Source organism: Mugil cephalus, chromosome 9 (assembly GCF_022458985.1).
Source record: "Mugil cephalus isolate CIBA_MC_2020 chromosome 9, CIBA_Mcephalus_1.1, whole genome shotgun sequence".
NCBI lineage: Eukaryota > Metazoa > Chordata > Actinopteri > Mugiliformes > Mugilidae > Mugil > Mugil cephalus.
In genome coordinates, this window is record NC_061778.1 from 3,600,985 (window position 1) to 3,626,817 (window position 25,833).

Genomic DNA, 25,833 nt, shown 5'->3' on the forward strand with positions numbered 1-25,833 from the left:
GTCGGATGTATGGCCAGTGATGACGAGGAGGAGTACGTAGAGGACTGATTGAAAACTTTGTTGAGTGGAGCAACTGGAACCACATACAACTCAACATCAGCCAGACTAAGGAGGAGGTGGTGGACTACAGGAGGGATTAGAAGAGACCTGTTCCAGTCACCATCCAGGGTGAGGAGGTGGAGATTGTGGACTCGTATAAGTTGTGGACTGGTCACATAATACTATTCAGGAAAGACAGAGCAGGATGTTCAATAATGAACAATCCGTCTCGCTCTCAGTACAACGAGCTGTGGCTGATTTAAACTCATTCAGCCAGAGAATCATCCCACCCCGGTGCAGAACTGAACTCTCCATGTGTTTCCTCTGTGATTTTGTCCTTGATTCCTTTTTGATTTTTGTATTTTCCTGCCGCCTGCAGCGCCTTTAGTTCTGGTTATTAAATACTATTTTTCTTTGAACTCCCGCCTCATCTCTCTGTGTCCTGCGCTCGGGTCCAACATCTCCAACAACCCCCGACGCTTTCTCCGTTGATATGATGTCAAGGCTCCGCTGCTTTCTGCTTCAACCCCACTACATGTCAGAGGTAAATATACATTTGCAAATACATTTCTTGGACTCTTTAGTTACTTTATTTGATTCAGTAAAATAAAATGCATATAAATGAGCTGTTATGTCACGTTATCATCCTTCAGGTTTTGTTCTGCTGATGGTTTCTAGTTTTTTTTGTGTGTGAATAGGTCTATAGTCTCTCCATCCTGTGAAAACAAACAAAACTCCTTGAAAATCTAAAAAAAAAACAAAAAAAAAAAAACACCACAGAGGTGCTGATATGCACTGAAAACTCAAACTACAGGTATATCACCAGGTATTTGTAAATAGGACTTAAGATGAAAATGCATCTAATGTGCATCTAATTTTAAGATGAGTTTTGTATTTCCTGAATCTGTGAACATATTTACTGTGTACATAAGTAACTACACCGATCAGCCACAACATTATGACCACTGGGAGAAGTAAATGGCACTGACCATGTTGTGACAATTCAGTGTTCGGCTGAGAAACTTGTGGACCTGGAGTTCATTCATGTGGATGTAACTTAGACGTGTAGCACCCACCTAGACCAGACCAGACCAGACCAGACCGGACAAGACCAGACCAGACTCCCCCCACCCCATAGCAATGACACTCGTTTTACAGTCACAGACATCATTCGCTCACACAAGCACACATACATCCACACACCAGTGTCACGCAGGGGGAGCAACTAGAGATTCAGTGTCTTGCTCAAGGACACTTCAGCATGTGGAAAAACACTTTAGGAACAACTTAACAAAAAACAAACAAAACAAAAACATGAAGAACAGCACAACGTGGCCTCCAAATTTACTAGATCACAAACTGATAAAGTGTCTGTGGGATGATGGGATGATCCACAGAGGCCCCTCCCCTCAATCCATCGGAACCAAAGGCTCCCCCCACTAACAACATCCTGGATGCAGACGCCACAGGACGCCCTCAGAAGACCCATGTCCATTCTCTGGTGAGTAACAACTGTTTTGGAGGCACAAGGGAAAACTACACAACATTAGGAAGGTGGTCATAATGTTATGCCTGATCGGCTTAACATTGAACATGAAGCACATTAACAGGACATCAAGTTTTGGTTGTCATAGCTTAACTTATGACTTGAGCTAAACTGATCACTCTTTATATTGTACTATTTTCTTCTGTGCCCATTTTGTGCAATATCACAAATGATATAACAGAATTATTTTTTGTCTATAATTCAGTATAGACTTAGTACTACATGCATTTCTTAAAAATTATATATTTCTTTATTTTCTTTTTAAACTGAACGCATGATTTTGTATGTGCTGCTACTACACTGCAGCAGGCTAATGGACCAGGGGTGTGATTTATGTGTGTATTTTCCAAAAAAAAAAAAATCTACTTTGCAGAGTGCTTGCATTTAGTCTGTTCAGTGTCTCTGTGCCAGCCTTTGTCTGCTTTCTATGACCTCAAATTAACTGCACTGTAAGAGCAGCTGTTTGTTTTTTTTTTTTGTGGTGTGCACTATAAAGATAGCCAGGACGATAACACAACCATAAACACTGACAGACGCACATAAACATTGAATTGATTGGATCCCCAGACTCTCTTCCAGGGGTGGCATTCGGTTCAACTTCAGGCGTCCGCTACTGGACTAGATTCACTACAGCTGCGACGTGAGGGGTTGACAGGGGTGCCGGGGTTGAGACTATCACATTCACCCTTCAACAAACATCAAGTCAGATCTACTCTTACACTTCCTCCTTACCCGGTTGTCTTCTGTGCTGCCGTCACACAATCTCTCCCTCTTACATTTCTCTCTTTTGTTCTCTCCTGCATCTCGGTGTGACTCTCTCTCCTGCTTTAGGAATTTTTCTCCCTTTGAATTTTGATTCCTCCCCAGTGTCTGCACTCTCCTCCCACCTTTTCTAAAACTCTCCTTTTCCCCCCTCTCTGCATCTTTGGCTCTCTGCATGTGTCTCCGTGATGCTCTCCTTGATGTTTCTTTCTGTTTGTCTCTTGATTCGTTTCACACAATCTAGCGTTGGTTTTGATCTCGCTATACCTCTTCTTTTTTTTTTTTCTCCCCCTCAGTCTCACACACAGACTAAACACACACATATATATACACTCAGACTGTCTCTCTCCTTGTGGGTTGCCTCGCCTGTAGATCACAGTTGGCGTGTCTCTCAGTAAGCTGCAGAGCTACCAAGCTCCTTGATTCATACCAGCTATCTGGGTGACCCATTTCTGCGTAAACTTGTGCAGTTTAATGCTGTGAAAAGAAGTACAGTAAATTGTTTCACTGCATTGCCTCCACAATATACAACACCTGCTGTAAAATGAGCCTTATTATATAAACATAAAGTGCCACAGGGTTCTGTCCATGGCCCATAGACCTAACACAAAAGATAAATCTAAACCTTAAAAGTAAATATATGATTTATTTTTATAACCCTCTCAGACTAGTAAAGTCTGGTGTATCCAAAGTTAGTTTCTTTAGTTCAGTTCAGAGCTTAAATCATCCAGAAAAACAAAAAAAAACAAAACAAAAAAACTTTTGGCTGGTAGCGTATAATACGTTATACATAATACATAATAAATAACTTTCAGAATTTATGACCTATTAGATCTAATCTCGATTACCCCCCATTGGCCGCTCCCTGAACAGGACTTTGTTCAAAGAACAATAAATGATGTGGTACATAAGAATTATGGTAAAGGTTGGTTTTATAGTATAATGGACAACATTTGCAAATGAAAGTCTACATGCAATTAATTAATTAATTAAGTGTAGGACTGATGTTCTGCTACTCGTCCTTAGAGTAAACCGGTAAAAAGTGTTATCATGTGAGTCAGTCGCCCGACTGTCCTGCTTAACTGCTGGGACGTGAGCCTGCCTCACCTTACACGACACCTGCACTAACCAAGCCTGACCCTAAAGCTTCTTCTTTTAATCGCACTGTAAAATGTTTTAAAAGTCTTTTTTTTTTTTTTTTTTTTTTTTTGTTATGTGCAGCTATTGTGACCAAAGAATTTCCCTTGTGCATCATAAAAATCGCATTAGTTTTATGCAACTTAAACTTGTTAAGTTTTGTGACCCTTAACATTTTAAGTCAGATCTTATCTTCAGTACACATCATGCTACCTAGAAACGAATAAGTTATCTCTTCTCTGAAAGGAGAAGTTCTTTGAAAAGACACCGAGTCCATTAAACTCTCTCTCTCCTGAACTCTCCTCTCCAATCAGTTCTCAACAGAAACAAGGCGCTTATTTACGAGTGAATAATACCTCTTTACTATTTTTCTATCACTTATCTTTTCTAATTTATTGAATTGAGCCAATGCATATTAATATTTTTTTAAAAATTAATATTAACATTTTGTTTTTAGTACTAGCACTACGAAATAAATCCATCAAACTCAGTGTTGCTACTAATCATTGACATCTCATAAAAATGAAAAGTACACTTGTGTCCTTTTCATTTTTATGAGGGTTAAATAAATAAGGGAGGGAGGAACAAAAAGAGGACCTACATGCACATACTGTGGTGTGGTAGCCTGGAGACAGCAGAGGTAGATTAAAGATCACCCAAGCAAAACGGTGGACGAAGAAGAGACAAGAGTCACAACTAGAAAAGACCCTAACAGCTTTTTAAGGCTCTGTCACAACAAGACGGAGCAAACCGCTGAAGCTGGACTCAGAGACCGGAGGCTCGAGGAGTAGATGGGATGAGGGTGAGTTCAATCAACCAGGGGAGAGGGATGGAGGGAGCGTGAGCCCCCCCGGGGATCAGCCCCTATGAGAAAACAAAGATTTGGGAGCAGAATGCAAAACCCTGACACTTAACTTCTCCAGGTTTTCCAGCTTTATTATTAGCCTTAACAAAATGTAAAATACTAATCACTTACAACCGTAAAGCCTCGTTCCAGAGAAGGTAATCTGTGTATTAAAAATTGTTTCATGCTGATTTTAAGTTTTATATACTTTATTGAAGAACATTTCTTTAGCATTGTAGTTGGAAACACAGTTGCATGATGATCTCAGTGTTCACAGTTTCACCTATTACATTTGCATCATCGTCACAAAATTAACACCACGGTGAGTAATTGCATCCTTCAGAAGTCTCAACATTTCTGCATAAAAATGACTGAAAACATCACACAAGTCTTGTCAGGCTTTGTTTGTTCAGGTAAAAGAGTCAATATGAGGCTCAGACCGATACCTGACCTCCACCTATAGGCTTATTTCATAGTTTAAGTAAGTAAGAATAATATTGTCACGTTTTAATTGGTTAGATGAATCCCTGTATGCACGGAGACAAAACTTTTCTCTGCAGTGAACTTGAGCACCATCACATTAGTAAGAAACAGAAATGTCAGGGGGCACAGGTGCGTTAGTTATTCAGCGTGAAACCGTAAAACGCATATTTATGCATAAAATGAATCTCCCTGCAAACAAGAACGCGTCTCTGTGAGGGTAACCGCTGTGACATATGAGTTGCGGTGTAATTGAAGGTAATTGGGTGCCAGTGCGCAGACACCCCACCCACCTTCCCACCCACCACCCCTGACCCGCCGCGAAGGAAAACCGCGCCGGATCATCGACTCCTGCGTCCTATTAAGAGCTGCCCGCGTTAATTAGAGGAGAATAACAAGAGGCAACAACAAAAAAGGAAGGCGTCCGAAATAAGAAGAGGAAGGCCGGGCTGACTGGACCGGGGGTGGGGGCAGAAATGTGAAGAAAACTGAGAATTAAGGACGTGGTTATTTGATGCTGCCGCTGCGTTTCCGGAGTGTCTGTACCTTCACCGGAGGGAGAGGAGAAGGAAGGGATGCTGCATCTCTCCGCTCTCCGCTCATCAGTCTCCTCCGCTTCATCTCGCCGTGATTAACGCGTGTCTGTCTGCTGGAGGACGAATGGACAAGACGCGGAAATGTTAAATGAACGTTTAGAGGGTTTGTCCTGAGCATCTCCGAGGATTTTTCGTTCTTTTTTTTTTTTTTTTTTTGCGCGCTGCTCTCTTCAGTCGCATCACTGCCGACTTCTGTTAGGCGCAAAGGAGGCAAGAAGACAGCCTACTTGATATTCTCCTCAGTGTTCAATTATTTAGGAGTATCTGTTCCTCCAGCTCAACATATGCAGGCGTCTTTGTCTTACATCCCCCGTGCGTGATTTATTTTTTTATTTTTATTTTTTATTTTTTTAAAGCCGGGCTGTAAGTGGCGGGGACACGGATGAAGGCTGATGGCCAGGCGCCCCAAATTTCCTCAGAAATGGGATGCAACCTAAAATAACCCCAGTGTCAAATGGTAAGAGGGCAGATTCATGAGCAGAAATGAGTGCACTGGATTAGAATTTGCAGCAGGAGCAGCAGCAGCAGCAGCGATTCTCTGGGCTTTTGCAGTTTGAGGTCTGCCGATGTAACCCGCTTGTGAATTCTCCCCTGCAGATTTCCGCTCATCGCAAGCCGAGGGAGCCCTGAATCTGCGACACGTACGGCTCCTCCTGAGACCGCCCCATCCCCTCCTGGCCCCCCCTCACCGCTCGGAGCTCGTACGCCGGTGACTTTTTGTTTTTTAATGGCTTTTGTGTTGAGGAGATGGAGGGTCCTACTGGTGCTGAACGTGCTTGCTGTTGCCGGGTTCATGACTTTCTGGACCAAGTGCAACACACGCAGCGTCCACGCCGTCGGTCCGGCGGCTCCGGCTGAGGGGAAGAGGCCCCGGGGCAACGGGACGGCGCAGGGGCCCAACATCAGCCACGAGGTGCTCCTGAAGAGGCTCAGCTCGCTGGAGGACGTGGTGTACAGGCAGTTGAACGGTAAACAGCAATGTCACATTTAAACCACATGTCTGCCTGAACTCCCCCAAGGGATCTGCAAAAGGTGGAAAAGTGAAAGAGACTTTTGCGAGGCTTTCTCCAGGGGCCCTGACGTACAAATCCTATGAGAGAGTTTCTTAACAGTGTCTTAGGTTTTTCTTTTTGTCATTTTTTTGGGGAGCAAGTTTAATGAGGCTGTGCACCATTAAACAGTCACTTTATACTTTTATATTTATGCTATATTTATTATTCATACTAAAACTTTCATCTTTAAATAACAATACAGTCAACAAATATGTGTCTAAATGGATTTGATAGCTTTTCACTGCAACAGTGCAAGGTTACCCACAACTACACTTTAATTAAACCCCGAAGGGACAACGTCTCTCCTCCGTCAAGGAGGTTAGAGGTCAGGGTTGACCACAGAGGAGCTTTTCTGGATCCAGTGCCTTCAGGATGTAGGACGTTTGCCAACTCATAGGCTTAAACACAGCTTATCACGCTGAAGGATAGGCGCTTTAATCGTTCTGCCAACCACAAACACACAAAGTCACCAAGAGGAGTCTTATTTTATCCCTGATTTGTAACAGAGAGTCCTCGGAGGCGCCTTGCAGCCTTGTTAAATGTTGTGTGTTTCTGTTGTTAGATAAAGAGTTGCTTTAAGTGTATTTTCATCACTGAGGGAACGGGTTAAAACTGACCTCGGTGAGTGTAAGAAGCTCTGCTTGATACATTCCCATCTGTAGATGAAGAAGTTCAGCGCCAGCTCTTGTTCTAACATGAGTCCAGCTCAGAGGCTCACCTGTTCTGACAGCCACTGACTAAATATCGTATTTCCATGTGTGTTTGGAGCTGTGATGGCGTGGCAGGCTATCAGCTGTTCGCCCAGAGAGCATTACTGAGAAGAAAGTGAGTCAGCCATGCAGGCTAAAGGATCCTGACATGTAATCTTCTCTTGTTTGCCTTGCCCAGGTCTGTCCAAATCTCTTGGACTGATTGAGGGCTTTGGGGGTCGGGGTAAAGGCGGCCAGCCTGCCACGCTGTCTCCGGCCGAGGAGAGCGATGCTAAATACCTGAGGGAGAAGTACGGCTACAATGCTTACCTCAGTGATAGGATCTCTCTGGATCGGACCATACCGGATCACCGGCCCAGCAAGTGAGTACAAGTGCAAGTTGTGATTCGCCCGTCTTACGTAAAACAAGTTCACCTTGGTTTGGAGACGTCCGTGTCTGAAGTTTCTGCCTCCAGCCCAGTAAAACAAAATTAACTTTCATTTGAGGTCCTAACTGCATTGGAAAAATACATCTAAATAATTCAGGAGCTGCTTCTGTAAACAGAGTCCCTGCTGCTCTGCTGTGGACGACTTTAATTGGAACAATTTCTACAAATAATGTGTCAAAATGTGTTGAATTATTTAGATGGAGAGTGGGGTTGTATGCAAAGGACGGACATATTCTGGATTTTATTAAAAAAATTAAATACAGCTCTTAACCATCCTAAAAGTGAACCAATATTCAGTGTAGTGTTATTATTCATTATGTGATTTGAGAGACATGATAATTTTGGCATCTGCAAAAGTCACTGATGGTCAGTTAATGAGTCAGTGAACCCCTCGTTTTGCAGATGTCACCCTTCACATTTGGAGTTTGGAGACATTAGGATGTTTTCACTGATATTCAGACGTGAGGGCCACAACAGGAGCTTCAGCTTGTGTTTCTCTGATTGGCTCATGCTGGATTTGGAGGTCTGCTTCAGGTCACTGTCCTCTGTTTCGCTCCTTTTACCCACTACAATAAATCTGCAGACTCTTAGTGAAGTCCAGGCTTCTTTCTGTTGCTACTGCACGACTCAAGATCAGGATATTTTCACCCTGGCGATAGTTGAGGTTCAAGGTGTTTATTTGTCACATGCAGCGAAAACTGCAACAACTATTGAACGTACAAATTAGCAGATAATTTAGATGTAACAGTATTTACAGAGAAGTTGGAGAGAGGTTCGTTAATATATACACAGGATGAGAGTAAGGTGATACGTAGAGCGCTGCCACTGTGTCGGGTTTAAAGTGTTGTGAGTCTTGGTACGTTTCATCAGCCGAGCTCCTTTTTTTGTCACTATATTCAGTGAATGTGATTTGAGCATCATCTGCCTCCAGCACTACACATCATTTTTCATCCAGATGTTGCTTTACCACCCTCCTGATGCCTCTCCTGTGTCGTAAGGATGTGGTTGAGCCAAGGGCTTCCTGGTCCTCCAGGTCTTCTTGCCATGACTTAATTTCAGAGCCCCCTGTTTGAAGAAGCAGCTGAAAGTCTAGGGACAATATTTGAGTTGCCTGACAAGCCCCAAAAAGTCTACAGAGGTTTATTTCTTAATGAGCTCTCAGGGTTTTACAAGTGCCCTATTTTATAATATAATAAAACATCAGCATGCAATTGAATGTATACCTGGTTGCTTATTTTTATTCATAATTTCCCACATGCGCTGAGGTTGCACCTGCACAATAGCTGCAAAGTGGACTGGTTATGCAGCTGTAGCTCCAGTCATGCAGCGTGGCTTTCTCCCCCTCAGCACACACCGTACTGCGTGTGTCAGTGTTATTGCTTTAACTGAAACAAAGTTCAGATTTCTCTCAGCGGAAAACTCGTTCTGAGCCTTTCCCACTGGAACGAACTGGGGTTTAAAATCTATCACTGACATGCAGGTGAAAAGCAACATTCAGCACCGGTGTGAGTCAACGTTCAAAATTTCTACATTTAGACGTGTGAATGAAATGTGTTTTTTGTTTTGAGGCTTTTTCGTGGCATCGCTCACTTTCTGCAGGCTTTGTTTGCACCTCACCTGCCCCTTTTCATCTTGATCCCTCTCTTCCTTTCTGCCTCTTACTCCCATATTGGATGGAGTTGCACTGTCAGGCTGGCTATCGATCTGCAGGCGTTCATGCATGGGCACGTGGGCACAACAAAGTGTTTGTTTGAGTTAGCAGGTACAATATATATATAAATAGATATATACTTGATAGATGTTCTCATGCACATGCAATAATTCATATTTGCATACATGCTGCAGCTTTTTAAAAGTTAGTTCCTCGGCCACATCGCTGTTTAAGCGAGTAACAGACCTTCAATTTGAAAGTCATTTATGATGAAAAAGCTCCTGCCACCAGCTCCATGCCCAGTGTGTGTGTTTTGGGGATGGAGGGATCAGAGTCCAGTGCGCTCATTTGTCACTCGGGGGGTCTTTTATGTTTATGGGATCAAAGTGGCATGTGAAGCGTGTTGGGGTGTGATAACTTCAGGCTTAGCAGCAGCGCGTAAGCTGAGGTCCGACGAGTCCACGTTTGCTGCAGAGCCCAGGGTGGTGGCAAAGAAAGACGTGTGAGGGGAGGGAGAAATGTCACTCGATGAACAGCACTGAGAGGAGATACTGTAGTTTTGGGGATGGGTTCTGGTAACTCTCTTCGCCGTCTCTCAGGAACATTCCTTCCAGCAGGCAGAGCAGTTTCAGCTTCCAGCAGATGTGCCGCTTCTGGTGTGTCATCTGAAAACTAATTAAGAACGTGCATTACAGAAACGCCACGAGAAGAGTCGTCAGCAGAGGAGACGACTCTTTCAGTCACAGTCAGATGAATTAATTAAGCTGTTCTTGTAAAGTGACAAGTTCACAGTTTCACATTTGCGATCATTCATGCTGCTCTCTTGTGCAACGCTGATGTTTGTGGTTACACTGATTGCACCATCGCTGCCTGCACCTGTTCTCAGCCCTTATTTGCGCTGTTTGATGTAGCATCTCTTACAGACATATGAGAGTGTAATTTGGGGTTTTAAATGCACTTTTCTCTGACTGCACTCCCCTTGGGGTTAAGTCGTTACACTCCTTCAAGTGTATTTCCTGCAAAAATACTAAATTATTTCACTGATCTATGTGTTTCAGACACATGATTCGCAATATTAATAAATTAACCCTTATTCTTGCAAATTAAACACCTTGCTTCCTGTAGTTTCCCGTCAAATATCACTATTTGAACCCGTGAATCTAAAGAAAATACTGGGTTTATCACAGGTTTACTCATAATTAACATTTTATTTTACACAGGAAATGAGATTATTGATGAAAGAAAATAACAGAAGAAAAGGAGGTGACTAAAGGAAGGCGTTTCCTCTCCCACACATACTAAAAATAGAGCCAAAGCCTCACCCTGCCTTTTTCCTCTTCATTAGAGCTGTTTCAACAAAACAGCAGTAAAAATAGGCCCTCTATCAGCAGCAGACACACAGTGAATAGGGCAATTTGGAAAAGGGGAAAAAAAAAAAAATACCAAGTGATTAAAGCTGAACAGGAAGCGGCACGTGCTTTGCCTTTCAGCGCCAGTAAACGACACGTCAGCAGCTCCATGGAGGCACTTTGGTCTTTCACGGCAATAATGGAGGATGAGTGGAGCGTGCAGAGGCCAGAATGCATAAATTCCCTCGCAGGCATGGAAAGGTTTCGTTTTACACATGGTGCGGTGTGTTTGCCCGTCTCTCTGCAGATGCAGAAAGGTCAGCTACCCGAGGGACCTCCCTCAGATCTCCCTCATCTTCATCTTCGTCAACGAGGCGCTGTCGGTGATCCTGCGCTCCGTCCACTCGGCTGTCAATCACACGCCCGCCCACTTGCTCAAAGAGATCATCCTGGTGGACGACAACAGCGATGACGGTCAGTGGAGATGAAACACGTCCGCTCACAAATCTCAAATTGAAATATGAGTTAAAAAAGAATTGAATGAGTGTGGAAAGACCTTCCTGGTCTCCTAATATTAACGAGGTAACAAGTAATCACACAGTCTCCTGGTAATAATAAACAGTGTCACTAAGCACCATAAATAATGGAAACGATTTTAGTCTAGACTTGAATATTCTTCATCCTTTTACATCTCACAGCCTTTAATGACTTTAGGAATTTAATGAAGGAGATGTGCTGGTTGGGTTTACACTGATCAGCCACAAGATTAAAACCTCCATCAGGAGACGTAAATAACATCGACCATCTTGTGACAATTAAGTGTTTTTGGACCTGGCATTGATTCGTGCGGATGTTACTTCGACATCTGTGTTACGGTTGGGTGCAATACTCCTCCAAGCCACAGGAGGGCAGCCAGGCGATGTTTGCCCTGAAGTTCTGAGTGTTGCAACCAAGTGGCAACCTCCAGGTCTGAGCGATGAAGCCCATGCAGAAGTGCAAAAAACTGCAGTTCATCGCATGGCCACTTGGGGCTGGCGCCAAAATGGAAAAAGCTTTACAACATTATTAAACATGTTTACAACCTGGTACAAAAAATGGTTTTGGTCTCAGTAGTTTATTTCATTATTCATGACAACTGTACGGGGGTGAATCTTTTTCTAACTCATTAACTTTTTTTTTATTAAGGTTTAAAATTCTGCATAATTAGTGGTGTTCCCACTTTGAGTGACAGGTAGCAGCCTGAGCTAACAGGTAGCAGAGAGTTGGGTGGGCGGGTCTCAATGTCTGACATGACCCCCAATGTCCATATTTGGAGTATCCGCGGGTGGGTGGTGTAAAGCTCATCCAACATGGCGACCGCGGGCTCCGCCCACTTTGGGCTTCGTTTTCGAGGTGCAGAATCCAATGGGTGACGTCACAATGAGTTTGTCCACAGTATAAACAGTCAGTGGTTGCGTCAGGTGTTTTAAGTTGATTGTGGCAAAGATGCCGATGGGAGAAAAAAATAGTTTTTGACTTTTGTGCTGTATGTTTTTTTTGGCAAATTTATTGGAAGTAACTTATTCAATGAATCAAAGTCCAACAGGAAATAAATCAAAAATTGAAAGACTGGGTTTGTTTGTTCATAACCCGCCCAAATAATAGGCCCATTATCAGAAAGGAAGTGGCTCAGTAGAGGACTCTGTCACTACAGGAAGGTGTTCATAATGTTATATGTTATCATTATGAGTGCACTGACAGCAACGAATACACAGATCTGATTAACCAACAATAGAAAAATGGAGGGTAGCTCCACACACCTACTGTGTTTTATTTCATTTCATGAGTTAGGGTTAGGTTTGGAGTTTAAGGTTAGGGTTACAACTCTTTTTAGCCACAAAATAAGAGCTATAATTTAACTCGTCTCACTCCAAACTTGAAAGAGAGTGTGAGTTCATACTTTTTGCATGTATATGACACATAGCACTTCCAGACTTATGACGGGACTTTGTCAGCGTGACTAGGGGACGAGCGTCTCCTTGACAAAACGCCGCGGCCATAGCTTCTGAGCAGTAGCATTCGCCGAGGTGACTGATGGTGTCAACTTTTTGCGGAGCAGACAGAGCAGATAGAGGCAGAGCGCACAATTGGATGTCACGGGAGAGATGCCTCTGTCTTATTTATTGGGGGCCGGGCTGCCAAGCTGGGCTCTGTGAGATGGAGGGAGGGGACGGAGATTAAACCGGAGCCAAAGTGAAAAGAAGAGAGGAGGCACGAGGAAAGATGAAGAGAAGGAGAAGGTCGAGCAGTGGAGGAGCCTGAAGTTTCTGGATGTAGGAAAGGAGACGGAAAAGACGAACCGAGACGAGGACGCAAACCAGGCTATTAGAGGAAGTGGCAGGAAGAGAGAGGATGAGAGAAGGAGAGGCACTAAGATAAATGAGGTCGGACAGAGAGCGGAGAGAGTGCAGGCAATGAATATCTGTGACAGAGAGAGAAGGAGCAATCTCACGGAACGGAAAGCAAAGACGAACAACAAGGAAACAGGAAGAAACACACGAGACCTCGGAGGCTTTGAAGGAGGAGGGAGGCATCATCTTATTCACAGACTGTCAACAAATCCCACGAAAGGTTCCAAAACAAGGACGCATTAGTCGGCCACACGACACTTCCTGACTCCCCTACTTTGTCCTGTCTGCCCCCCTCCCCCCTCCAGCCCCGCAGCCAATTTGTTTTTGTCACTGAAGTGTCACAAATATACGGTTCAGATTTATACGAAGGCCGAATCAGTTCCTAACAGAGACTGAGATTTTTTAGCGAATGTTACTTAAGCAGGAAATGGAAAACGTGGAATGGAGTCACAGTTTCTGTTATGATTCATGTTCATTGCATGTTTTTTTTTTTTTTTTTTTTTTTTTGTGAAAATTGCAGAGACCTGGTCGGCAGCAGCAGAAATCTAATAAGGAGAAGAAACAAGGATCAGATAGATCCTCGTCTCGGCAACATTTTTATTAAAGAGGGGAAAAGCAAAGTTAATGGTGCACTCAGAAAAAATAGAATTAAAAAAAAAAGATGTTTTTAAGGTTGTTGCTCTGCCACAGCTATCTATTACTAAAGAGAGTTACACCGATCAGCCACAACATTATGACCACTGACAGGAGAAGTAAATAACATTGAGCGTCTTGTGACGATTCACACACACACATTCACACACCAGTGCCACGCAACCGGAACAACTTGAGGTTCAGTGTGTTGCTCAAGGACACTTCAGCATGTGGCACATTCCAGGTATCAAACCACTAACCTTTCTACCTACTGGGTCACAGTCAGCCCTGTTAACTCCTGCAAGCACCAAATCATCATCACAGTCTTTTTCGGCCCCTTCAAGTCAGAATAAATCACCTCTATTAACTGCAATAACATAATGTATAATTAAGGATGCTTATTGCTATTGCACATGCATATCTGAAATTAGAAGTGTAACTAAAAATAAATTGAGTTTTACATCTATTTTGAAGTTTATTCAAATACAAACACTGCCCTGACCAAATACAAATACTGGATGGTTTGCACACACCTAAGGGAGACCTACACAATATTAGGAAGGTGGTCATAATGTTATGCCTGATCGGTGTATATGGTCATTCTGATTATCTGATGCTATTGGTTTGGTTTTAAGTTTTGCCTGTTGCCTGTTCAGTGTGTGAATGACATTAGGGGCATTTTCATGTTATTAGACAACAGGTGTTTTTTATAAGGGTGGAGTGAGACAGCTGAACCCCGCCACCCCCCACCCTGACTTGACACCACTGGTTGGCTGACAGCCAGCTATCCATCACGGGAGGGAAGACATTACAGAAGCGCAGAGGGCGAGGCATGCGAACAAATAACACTCAACCTCATCTCGCCGGCGGCCCTGACTCACCCAGCGCCTCGTACACACTAGTCCGTGCATTCGCTGTGTGTGTGTGTGTGTGTGTGTGTTTGTGTTGTGCACAAAACACAACAACAGAGAGGGGTTTGTGATCAAGGGTGTATGCGAGGGAGAAAGATTAAAAGATTCGAGGGTAGGAAAACAGAAAGCACAGAGCATGAGATATGTGCTTTTGTTTTGAGGGAATATTTGAGTGTGCGTCTGATGCAGAGGAGGGAGGGGTTGTGAGTGTCGGGCTCTGCAGGGAAAAGGCTGATGAGTTGATTGAGAGATCAGAGGTGGATCGGTCGTTGGCGCTCAGGAAGCCGCCGACTCCCTTTGGTGCCGTTGAGAGTCTGTTGGAGAACAAAACAGCTCCACGGGGAACAGAGAGGCTGGATTTATGTCGTCCTCCTCGTTCTGTGTGTGTGTCATTTGTGCATTTTTCTTTTTATATATATACAGTGGGGGAAATAAGTATTTGATCCCCTGCTGAATTTGTAAGTTTGCCCACTTCCATAGAAATGATCAGACTCTGGTTTTTATGGTTGTTTACTGGTTATGGGTATAGACAGAATATCAGTCGAAAATGCATAAAAAACACACAATCTAAAAGTTATAAATTGTTATGTATTTTATTAAGGGAAATAAGTATTTGATCCCCAAGCACAACACAAGTCAGTACTTTGTAGAGAAACCTTTGTTGGCAAGCACAGCGATGAGACGTTTCTTGTAGTTGGTCACCAGGTTTGCACACAGCGCAGGAGGGATTTTGGCCCATTCATCTTTACAGACAGTCTCTAAATCCTTCAAGTTTCTTGGCTGCCTCTTGGAAACTCGGAGCTTCAGCTCCCTCCACAGGTTTTCGATCGGGTTAAGGTCTGGAGACTGACTAGGCCACTCCATGACCTTAATATGCTTCTTCTTGAGCCACTCCTTTGTTGTCCTGGCAGTATGTTTTGGGTCATTGTCATGTTGGAAAACCCACCCACGAGGCATCTTCAGTGTTCTTGCTGAGGAAAGAAGGTTTTTGTCCAAGATGTTATAGTACATGGCTGCATTCATTGGCCCCATAATGCGGTGAAGTTGCCCTGTACCCTTTGCTGAAAAACAGCCCCAAAACATGATGTTTCCACCTCCATGCTTAACCGTGGGTATGGTGTTCTTTGGGTCATACTCACGTTTTTTCATCCTCCAAACACGGCGGGTCGAGTTAATGCCAAATAGCTCAACTTTGGTTTCGTCAGACCACAGCACTTTCTCCCAAGCCTTCTCTGAGTCATTTAGATGTTCACTGGCAAACTTAAGGCGGGCCTGTACATGTGCCTTCTTGAGCAGGGGGACCTTGCGGGCACTGCAAGAGTTCAATCCATAACGGCGCAGTGTGTTGCCAACTGTTTTCTTGGTGACGGAGGTCCCAACTGCTTCCAGATCATTAACAAGCTCCTGCCGTGTTGTTTTAGGCTGCTCCCTCACCTTTCTCATCATCATCCTCACTCCATGAGGCGAGATTTTGCGGGGAGCTCCAGACCGAGGACAGTTGATGGTCCTTTTATGGGTCTTCCACTTGCGAATAATGGCACCAATAGTTGTCACCTTCTCACCAAGCCTTTTGCTGATGGTTTTGTAACCTATACCAGCCTTGTGCAGGTCTACAATCTTGTCCCTGACATCTTTTGACAGCTCTTTGGTCTTGCCCATGGTGCTGTAGAAGTTGGAATGTAAGAAACTGATTCTTAGAGCAGGTGTGCTTTATATACATGACGAGTTAAGATCAGGAGTATTGGTAATTAGTTGACTGAGCACAGCTGTGTGCCACATGCGCACCAGCCAATCTGTAGGAGCCTGAATTCTAAGTGAATTGTTGGGGATCAAATACTTATTTCCCTTAATAAAATACATAACAATTTATAACTTTTAGATTGTGTGTTTTTTATGCATTTTCGATTGATATTCTGTCTATACCCATAACCAGTAAACAACCATAAAAACCAGAGTCTGATCATTTCTATGGAAGTGGGCAAACTTACAAATTCAGCAGGGGATCAAATACTTATTTCCCCCACTGTATATATATATATATAAAAAAAATCACTGTGTACTCATGGTGATTTTTCTTTTTGGATGATATGGTAGTGACGGAGGCTGGTCCAGGACTAAATATAAGTCCAATTCTGCATCAGCTACTGTTCAGCAATAACAGACCAAATAAGACACATTATGCTCATTTACAGGTTCATTATTTTATTTGGAGGGCGAGGAGGGGTCTACTAGAATAGGCTGACGTGAGTTAATGTAGATCGTTTCCACTCTGCTGGTGTCTGATTGTGTGTCACATGCAAATGTGTTACATGGTGGTGATGGACACCTACAGACTTCAGGTAGTTCAGGAGCAGCATGTTCTGTGGGATAAATCACTTCTCTGTGTGGACTTTTGGGTTTTGTAACTTTGCAGACGTTGTGCAGGTTTTTACGAACATTTCTTCACCACTTAATGAAAATTATTCTTTCTCCTTATTAGATTTCTGCTACTGCCGACCAGGTCTCTGCAATTTTCACAAAGAAAAAGATGCAATGAACATGAATCATAACAGAAACTATGACTCCATTCCACGTTTTCATTTTCCTGCTTAAGTAACATTTGCTAAAAACCTCAGTCTCTGGTAAAGTAAGAGAAGTTTGCTAAAAAGTTGTATTACTCATTTAATTTTAGGCTCCATAAAATGTCAGCTTGGAGATAACAGAAAAAGTTTGGTGGTTGATGGGAAGGACGATACGGGTTAAGGCGTCTGAGATGTAATCATTATTTTATTTAGTGCTGTTTATATGCATAAAATAAAAAATATCTCTCATTTTAACATACTTCTGGAGAACACTACATACAGGATGGTTTACGTCTGCATGTCAGGAGATAAGTCCTTTAACACAGCCTCATTGTCACAGTGTGGACAGACTAAATCTAAAAACATGAGACTTCGATGAATGATGTTTATTTATGCCATGTATGGGAAATTAACTTGTCTCACCAGCGCAGAATTTGGTACGAAATATACACAAGGAACAATAAGAGACGAAAAAAAATGAAATATAATCTAAATTGCTAGGATCAGTGAACATTGAGGTAATTAGTGCAAGATAAGTGCAAAAAAGCAGATTACTGTCTAAAAGAATCTGTAAAAAGGACAAATCAGGACCCTGTCCTTAGGAGGTCAGAGGTCAAGATCATACACTGCAAAACTGGAAAGACTTTGTTGTTCAAGGACTCGTCTGCAGGAGAGACGATGCTGCACCACTCATCTCTAACCTGGTATTTGGTGCATAATCGTTTCTGTTTTACGGACTGCAGAGCAGCTCAAAGGGCCGCTGGAAGAGTACGTCAACAAGCGCTACCCAGGCCTGGTGAAGATAGTAAGAAACCAGAGGAGAGAGGGACTGATCCGGGCCAGGATCGAAGGCTGGAAGGTGGCGACGGCTGAGGTGACCGGATTCTTCGACGCCCACGTGGAGTTCACCCCGTCATGGTGAGCTGAGTTTGGAGAAAAAGTTAGGTTTGTGTTAGTTAGTTTTAAAAGACTGAAGACATGACTCTTATAAACTAATGTCTGGAACAAAAACTAATACATTTAATTTATATTTAATGCCCTTAAATATTTACAAGTATTGTCAACGCCAATGAGACACATTTATAAAGTTGGAACTCAATAATCCAAACTTAATAGTGTCCTAATGGTTCACTAATTATAACAGCATTAACAGTAATATTACAAATCAATCAGCAGAAGCAGAAACGTGGCCTGTAGAGCAGAACTAAACAGAATGTCAGTGTTTCTCTGTGAAGGTCTTACTTCTGTCTATTTGCGCCTTTTTTTAACCGTTTAGGGCCGAGCCAGTTCTAGCCAGAATAAAAGAGGACCACAAGAGGATCGTCCTGCCCTCCATCGACAACATCAAGCACGACACGTTTGAGGTGGAACGATACGAGAACTCGGGCCACGGCTACAACTGGGAGCTGTGGTGCATGTACATCAACCCTCCCAAACAGTGGTGGGACGAGGGGGACATGTCTGCTCCCATCAGGTAGGACAGCTCCACCTGCATGAACATACGAAATGAGAACAGGACGATCACACTCAGTGAAAATTTCACAGGGAAAGTAAATAACAGTGTTCTGTGACTTGATGGCAGCAGGATGCACCCTGACCCAAGCTGCATTTTCATTTCATAATGTTCAATAAAGTTTATATTTATGTTTATTTGCACATTGAAGACAGAAAACATTAAAATGGTATAAAAAGGTTAATTGTTGTGCAGGAGAGATGGAAGCCAAGAAAGTCTTATGAAATATCTCCCCTCTATAAAGCAAAATATATCTACAAATATAAAGTAAAATTTAACTACAAATAAGATAAAAAGAAATGAAAAAGAGAAACAAAACATATAAAGGTACAAATCGTTGTCTACAAATTTAGAGGGAATTTAAATGAATGGAAGTACATTGTGTGCAAAATATAAAATACAAAATTTCATTATATATATAAAACAATATTAAAAGCGATATGTAGAGATATGTAAAGCTACAAATCTTGGCTGGAGAGTGACGTTTTCAGTTATTTTTTTTAAACGATGATGGAGAAGATATCGCTTTTAAAGATGCATGTAAATTGTTCCACAGAGTTCTAAAGTCCAATTGTGCTTTGTACATGTTTCTATACATTGAGATGTAACTCTCGTAAAGTCTCGTCCTGGCATGTCCCATAATTCTCTTCACTTTAAGGAAGATGGACATCAAATGAACTGGTCACATGACCCCCTGCATCATCTCCATCTTCCGACACCGGTGACGGAAATGAGTTCTCATTGAACTTTTGCGATAAACCTTTATATTGATATGTGTTAAAAAAAGAAAAAAAACACCTTGTGAGAGCGTGAAAGCGCTTTAGTGATATTAGAAATGTAGATGTTTCCATTACCATTTTTTTTTTATTGCGAGATTTTTGGGTTTCGTGCATTTCTAGGGTGAATGGAAACGCAAAATATGCACAAAAGGCACAAATGATACCTCAGTGGTCATAATGTTATGCCAGATCAATGTATATGTTTTAAATCAGATTTCCACATAATACTGAATTTTAATTTAACATAAAAAATGTAAATATCAACAAGATATGCACAAAAACACGCAGATTCACGAACAGAGCATCTCTATGAATATACATCTAACCTTTCAGAACCACGTTCACTCAAATACCAAATGACAAACCCATATGTAGCACATGTGCAAAGGTTCAGTGTCACTTCTGTTCACATGGTGATTTTTCTTCGTCTCAGGACTCCTGCCATGATCGGCTGCTCCTTCGTGGCCAACCGCGAGTACTTCGGAGAGCTGGGTCTGCTCGACTCGGGCATGGACGTCTACGGCGGGGAGAACATCGAACTGGGCATCAGGGTTTGTGTGTCACCCAGTTTCCTCTTCTTCCTGCTCCCTCTTTTACCCCTGTAGGTTTAAGTGGAGCAGTGGCCACCGTAGCGTGGCACCGCTGATAAATGAGGCCCCATTAAGAGTCCTGGAGGACCGGTCCTGTGTGTGCAGCTCACATCAGGGCAATGGAGATAAATGGGTCACGTAGAGCAGGAAGGTTGGAGTTTGTTTCTGTACATTTTATTTTTTAGAGACTGGAGAGTCTGATTTTATTCTGCGGGGTTGTTTGTGTTTAGTTTTTTTCCATGAAAAGTGCAGGAAATTAATATCAAACATTTTTCCAGAGTTTCAACCTGATTTCTAAACATTAATTGGAACAGATTTCTTAAACATTAAATCTTCTTTTACCCCATTGTTCTTCAATGAATCAAGTGACCAGAAATCTCCTAATGTTGCTCCCTTTATTAGCCATAATCAGCATCATTAAATGTGTACATCACAGTGACTGTGCATCTGTCCGATCTGTCCGGCGTTTCCTGCCCTCTAGTGGCCTAAAGCGTGCCGCTGTGGGCTTTAAGTCCATGTAACACCTCGTCTACCTGCAGGCCTGGCTGTGTGGAGGCAGTATGGAGGTGCTTCCCTGCTCCAGGGTGGCTCACATTGCCCGGATAAAGAAACCCTACCACAGTAACATAGCCTTCCACACACGGCGCAATGCGCTGCGTGTGGCTGAGGTCTGGATGGACGAATACAAGTCCAACGTCTACCTGGCCTGGAACATCCCCATGGAGGTGAGAGTGGACAGCTGATGTCATCTATTTACTTATCATTGTGTTATGTCCTTATATTCTAGCAAACTGGACACACTCTGGGTTCAAACTTTATTTAGACAAAGCCAGTTGTTATTGACACTATATAAATCACATTTAATTTAATTGAAAATGAAAGTGGGAACTGGATCTCTGTAAAGCAAAGACTTCCCTCTTACGACTTCCTGCGCTTCTGCAGAACCACGGCATCGATTACGGAGACGTATCCCAGAGGGCTGAGCTGAGGAAGAGTCTGCAGTGTAAAAGCTTTGAGTGGTACCTCGACAATGTTTACCCAGAGATGAGGAGGTACAACAACACGCTGTTCTACGGCGAGGTGAGTCATCAGTCCGGCTGATGTGAAAGAGGCTGGAAAACGAGGCTAGGACGTCTGAGGCCTGGTGCATTAGCACAAATGATGCAACTGTTGGGAAAACACGAGTAAGAAATAGACGAGACAGATGTTAAGATAAAAGGAAATGTCAGTCAGCACTTTGAGATCTTTGTCTAACACGTACTTATATAAGTAATATACACACCGATCAGCCCGGCACATCCACCCTCTAGCGATGACACTCAGTAGCTGGGTTCACATGGAGCCAAATATTCCAGTTGCAGTGACTTTAGAAGCTCAAACCGAATGAAAAGCCTTCATATAAATACGTCAATCGGAATAAACTGCATGAAATTTTATTTCATTATTATTCAGTTTCCCAAACCGAGTCATGTAAATGGTGAATCTGAATGAAGTCAGGCTCCGTTCTGTCTGAGCATGCTCTGTTTTGACATAAATGCATTTCTTCAACTGTTTTTGATAACAACCCTTTTTTTTTTTTTAAATAACAACTAGACATTACCCAACGTTTAGACAGCAGAAAAATAGAAACATTGAACTGTTTAAAAAGGTCCATCACAAATTAAATTAAAGCCAGGTTAGATCAAAGCATGGAACAAATTTGGAACCGCTGGAAAACCTTAGAAGACCGGCCTCTATAAGGCTGAACACCACAATGGCAAAAGTGGAAATGAGCCCACAAACTTTCCAAGTTGTTGCTTTAATAATAAAACTATAGACACTGTAAAAACAGTTAACTGTGGCAAATCTTTGAGACATCTGTTGAAAAACGCCATCTTGCCCAATAGCAGCTACCGCTGATTAGACAGGAGACCTCCACCTTTGATCAGTCACATGATGTTTTCATCGATCGATGTCCGATTAAAACACATAAGATCGGAATAGATCACCTCACGTGTAAACAGTTGACCTGAAACTTTCAATCGGATTGAGAAAAAAAGTCTTGCAGCAGTTTAGGAATAACTCAAAAAAAAAATGAAGAACAGCACAAAGTGTTGACCTGGTCTCCAAATTCACTAGATCCCAAACTGATCAAGTATCTGTGGGATGATCCACAGAGGACCCTCCTCTCAACACATAGGACCCAAAAAGACCCCACTAACACCACAAGACGCCCTCAGAAGGCCCATGTCCATGAGTCACAACTGTTTAGGAGTCACAAGGGAGACCTACACAATATTAGAAAGGTGGTCATAATGTTATGCCTGATGGGTATCAGGATTATTCATTAGTTCGGTTTTTAAAGTACATTTTTTCTCTCCAGATTCGCAACTCTAAAGCCAGCCACCTGTGCATGGATCAGGGTATGAAGGAGAACCACACTGCCACCCTGCACCCCTGTCATGGGTGGGGTCCTCAGGTACGACACGGACACCACAGGCTCCAAACACTTCTATCCTCTGTCTGTGGAAACACACGGCCACACGGCTCTTTAAAGTGTTTCTCACGCAGGCTCAGCTGAAATCCTCTCAGGAGAAAGTTCTGCTGTCGGAATAAAAATATATCTGTGTTGCACTTTTTTTTTTATGTTGAAGCCAGCTCCTCCTCAGCCCCTCAGCCCACGGGGGCCTGTCTTTCTAGCTCACAGTTGTAAACAGGAGCTTCAGGGGACAAGTCTTGGCTCCGGTAATAAAATGTTTAGTGCTTATAGCGCTAAAAAGTAATTTAAATTCTGGCAGAATCACCTTAAAAAAAAACAAACAAACTAACAGGTTTTAGTTGCATTTATTGAAGTTCTCATCTGATGAATTGTGCTTCAGCGTTTTATAAATGCACCACTTTACTGCAGGTCACTGCTTCCCTGACTGTCCTCAGAAGCAGCGGTGGCCTCCAGGGACCACACTTAAGACTTTAAAGCCCAAAAAAATAAAAATAAAAACAGCAACATTTTTCTGTAAAGCTCTGCACTGCAATATGCTGTAGTTCACATGTATTGTCCTTTGTTGAAATGATGAAGTGCTACTGCTGCATTTTAAGATTCTCAGAAAATGTGTCATTCAACTCGGAGCATTTAGCAGGTTTCCTGATGCCGCTCCTTAATTTTTATTCTGTTCCATCTTGTGAAGGGAGATTTCTTCCGTTTGCCTTGTCAGAAAATTCAGAATTAGATTTGTGCAAACTAATCTTCAGGCTCTCAGCGTGTTGGCACAATTCTGAAGCAACACAGTGATTTTCAGGAAAATCTTACTGCAGCTACAGAACTTGTTGAACATGAGCAACACCATCCTTCTGTTCAAAGCAAGCGAAACACTGAAAAAAAGAGGTAGCAGCCTGTGTAATGAAGACTGTCACACCATAAGGAGGATACCTTTATTTAAAAAAAAAAAAAAAAATGGTATCATGTTTGTTTTTCCCTCAGTTAGGACGTTACACCAAAGAGGGTCAGCTGTTCCTGGGTCCGCTGGGCAGCACCGGGGACGACACTCGCTGTGTGGTGGACGATCAGATCAGCAACTTTCCTCAGCTCCTCAACTGTGACAAGGTGACCAACGTGAAGCAGAAGACGTGGCATTTCTCTCAGGTGGGAAGAGGCTCCTTGTGTCCCGTGCAAAAGCAGAGAAAAACACAATGTTAAACCTTTACTTTGTGACCTTAAAGTGCATTTCAACCAACACACTGCAAAAAAAAAGGGATTTCAAGAAAGCAAAACATCCTTGTACCAAAGTAGTACATCGTATATTTTGTTGAGAGACGAGAACTTGGTGTTTATTTTAATCATTTTTGAATTTTTTTTGAATTTTTTTCTTAATACAATATGATTTGATTGAGTATAAGAATATTTAGCTTCTTTCTAGTAATGCTGTTTTTGCAGTGCATGAAGCATACACCGATCAGCCACAACATTATGACCACTGACAGGAGAAGTAATAAAATTTTAACCATCTTGTGACAATTCAGTGTTCTGCTGGGAAACCTTTGGACCTGGAATTCATTCGTGTGGATGTTACTTAGACATGTACCAACCACCTGGACCTAGACCCCATAGCAATAACACAGCAGGATGCAGCCTGACACAGACAAACGCTTTAGGAACAACCAAAAAAAACATGAAAAACAGCATAAGGTGTTGACCTGACCTCTAAATTCACTACATCCCAAACTGATCAAGTATTTGTGAGATGATCCACAGAGGCCCCTCCATGTCCATGTCCATTCTCTGATGAGTCACGACCGATTAGGAGGCACAAGGGAGACCTACACGATGTTAGGAAGGTGGTCATAATGTTATGCCTGATCAGTGTATGTGCAAACATAAGAAATATTTAGTGGCATTTATTTATTTATTCATAATTGAAGGCTTGTGACACTGCAAATACGATATTACCTGCACAGTTTAAGTGCATCCGTCCACATCGGACCATCTGTGAAGTCTGTTAACATCAGAATCCCATCTCTGCTCCTTCCTTCCAGAACGAATCGATCATAAATCGAGCTTCGGGTCGCTGTCTGGAGGTGCTGCCGGCCAACGTTTACTTCGGCCACCTGCTGGTCCTGCAGCCCTGCTCGGGGCAGAGGTGGACCATCAAGAACACCATGAAGCAATAGTCGACCGGCTAATTTCACTGGGACCAAATTACACCAGAGGCCATTTCCATTACAGCCGTTAGCTGAACCTCAGCGGGTCGATGGACAAACGACGAGGCACAGGCTCCTCATCTTCTCACAGATGGGAGCTGTGAGAGGAGGTTTGGGAACAATGGAGATTTTTTTTTCCTCTTTTCTTTTTTTTTTTTTTTAAATTGGACATTGAAAATGATGCAAGTTTAGCATGAGGAGTGTTTCGCTATTTGACTTTTACAAATTTACAGTGTGACGTTGCCATAATTCCTGTTTGTGCCACTTTGCTACGATGTCTTTTAGGTTTAAGGATAGAGATTCATTCAGCCGTCTTCTGTCTTATGTGGGGTGGGGGGGGTAAAAATGATGCTTCATCCTTCTGCAATATTTCATTCTGTATCTTGTTATGTCATTGAAGAAGTGAATGAGATCTGGAAATTACGTAGAATCCGATTTTCAGTAATGTGCACTGATCAAATTATATTTTCGTGTAAGGTACCAGAAAAAAACAGGTGAACCTACTTAAGATATAAATTATATATTTAACATAATTTAATGCCCAAAATAAGGATTTTATGTTCTTTAAGAGGTTTAGACCCTGTAAATATTTATAATTTGAAGAAAAAAAGCACTAATGACAAACATGACTTGATGTATTGGAGTTTTTTTTTTAATTTTTTTTTTAATTTTTGCAGTTGTTGTAAATCATCTCCAATCACCTCAAGGATCACATTGTCAAGAGGGCTACTGGGCTAAATCACGGTTCTAAATGTCATGCGCGTTCGACTTTTGTACGGTTGTTTTTACTCTGAGCATTCTGTAGAAACGGACGCAGTACATCGTGTAGCATGATTGTAAGTACTGTACGTACATGGGTACAAGTTCAGTTGTGTTAAGTGGATTTACTCCCGCTGAGTGCCATGACGACTGCACACGGCCAAAACTAACGAAGCACTTTTGTGGGCAGAGAGATGGAACCACAAGCTGAGAAGAAGATTGAATCAGGAGCGGAAAAGTGCACACGCGTTATTGATTGTGGAAATGCTGCAGGCCTTCGAGGGGATTGTTAATGTCCTGAGATGTATATGATGTCATATATTCACTTAATTCAGTGTTATCAGTTGGATTTCTGCTCCCGAGATTGTCTTCCAATAAACAACTGGTTTCCTGGTTTCTGTTTCTGAATGACTAATTTAAAATGTTTAA

At 42.5% G+C, this 25,833-nt stretch overlaps 1 protein-coding gene across 1 annotated transcript; it reads left to right on the top strand.

Annotated features, from left to right (window-relative positions):
- The first annotated feature begins 5,132 nt into the window (after nt 1-5,132).
- galnt17 (polypeptide N-acetylgalactosaminyltransferase 17) lies at nt 5,133-25,798 on the top strand. The gene is made up of 12 exons (XM_047593244.1): nt 5,133-5,861; nt 6,002-6,372; nt 7,345-7,528; nt 10,902-11,068; nt 17,833-18,007; nt 18,366-18,563; nt 19,815-19,932; nt 20,511-20,696; nt 20,914-21,051; nt 22,334-22,429; nt 23,429-23,590; nt 24,481-25,798. Exons 2-12 carry the CDS (start codon nt 6,132-6,134, stop codon nt 24,613-24,615), a joined length of 1,800 nt encoding a protein of 599 aa, XP_047449200.1. The 5' UTR covers nt 5,133-5,861; nt 6,002-6,131; the 3' UTR covers nt 24,616-25,798.
- The last annotated feature ends 35 nt before the right edge of the window (nt 25,799-25,833 follow it).

Coding starts and splice junctions, on each gene's coding strand:
- galnt17 (XM_047593244.1), top strand. CDS start 6,132: ATGGCTTTTGTGTTGAGGAGATGGAGGGTCCTACTGGTGCTGAACGTG. Junction 7,529..10,901: donor CCGGATCACCGGCCCAGCAA/GTGAGTACAAGT, acceptor GTCTCTCTGCAG/ATGCAGAAAGGTCAGCTACC. Junction 18,008..18,365: donor GTGGAGTTCACCCCGTCATG/GTGAGCTGAGTT, acceptor TTAACCGTTTAG/GGCCGAGCCAGTTCTAGCCA.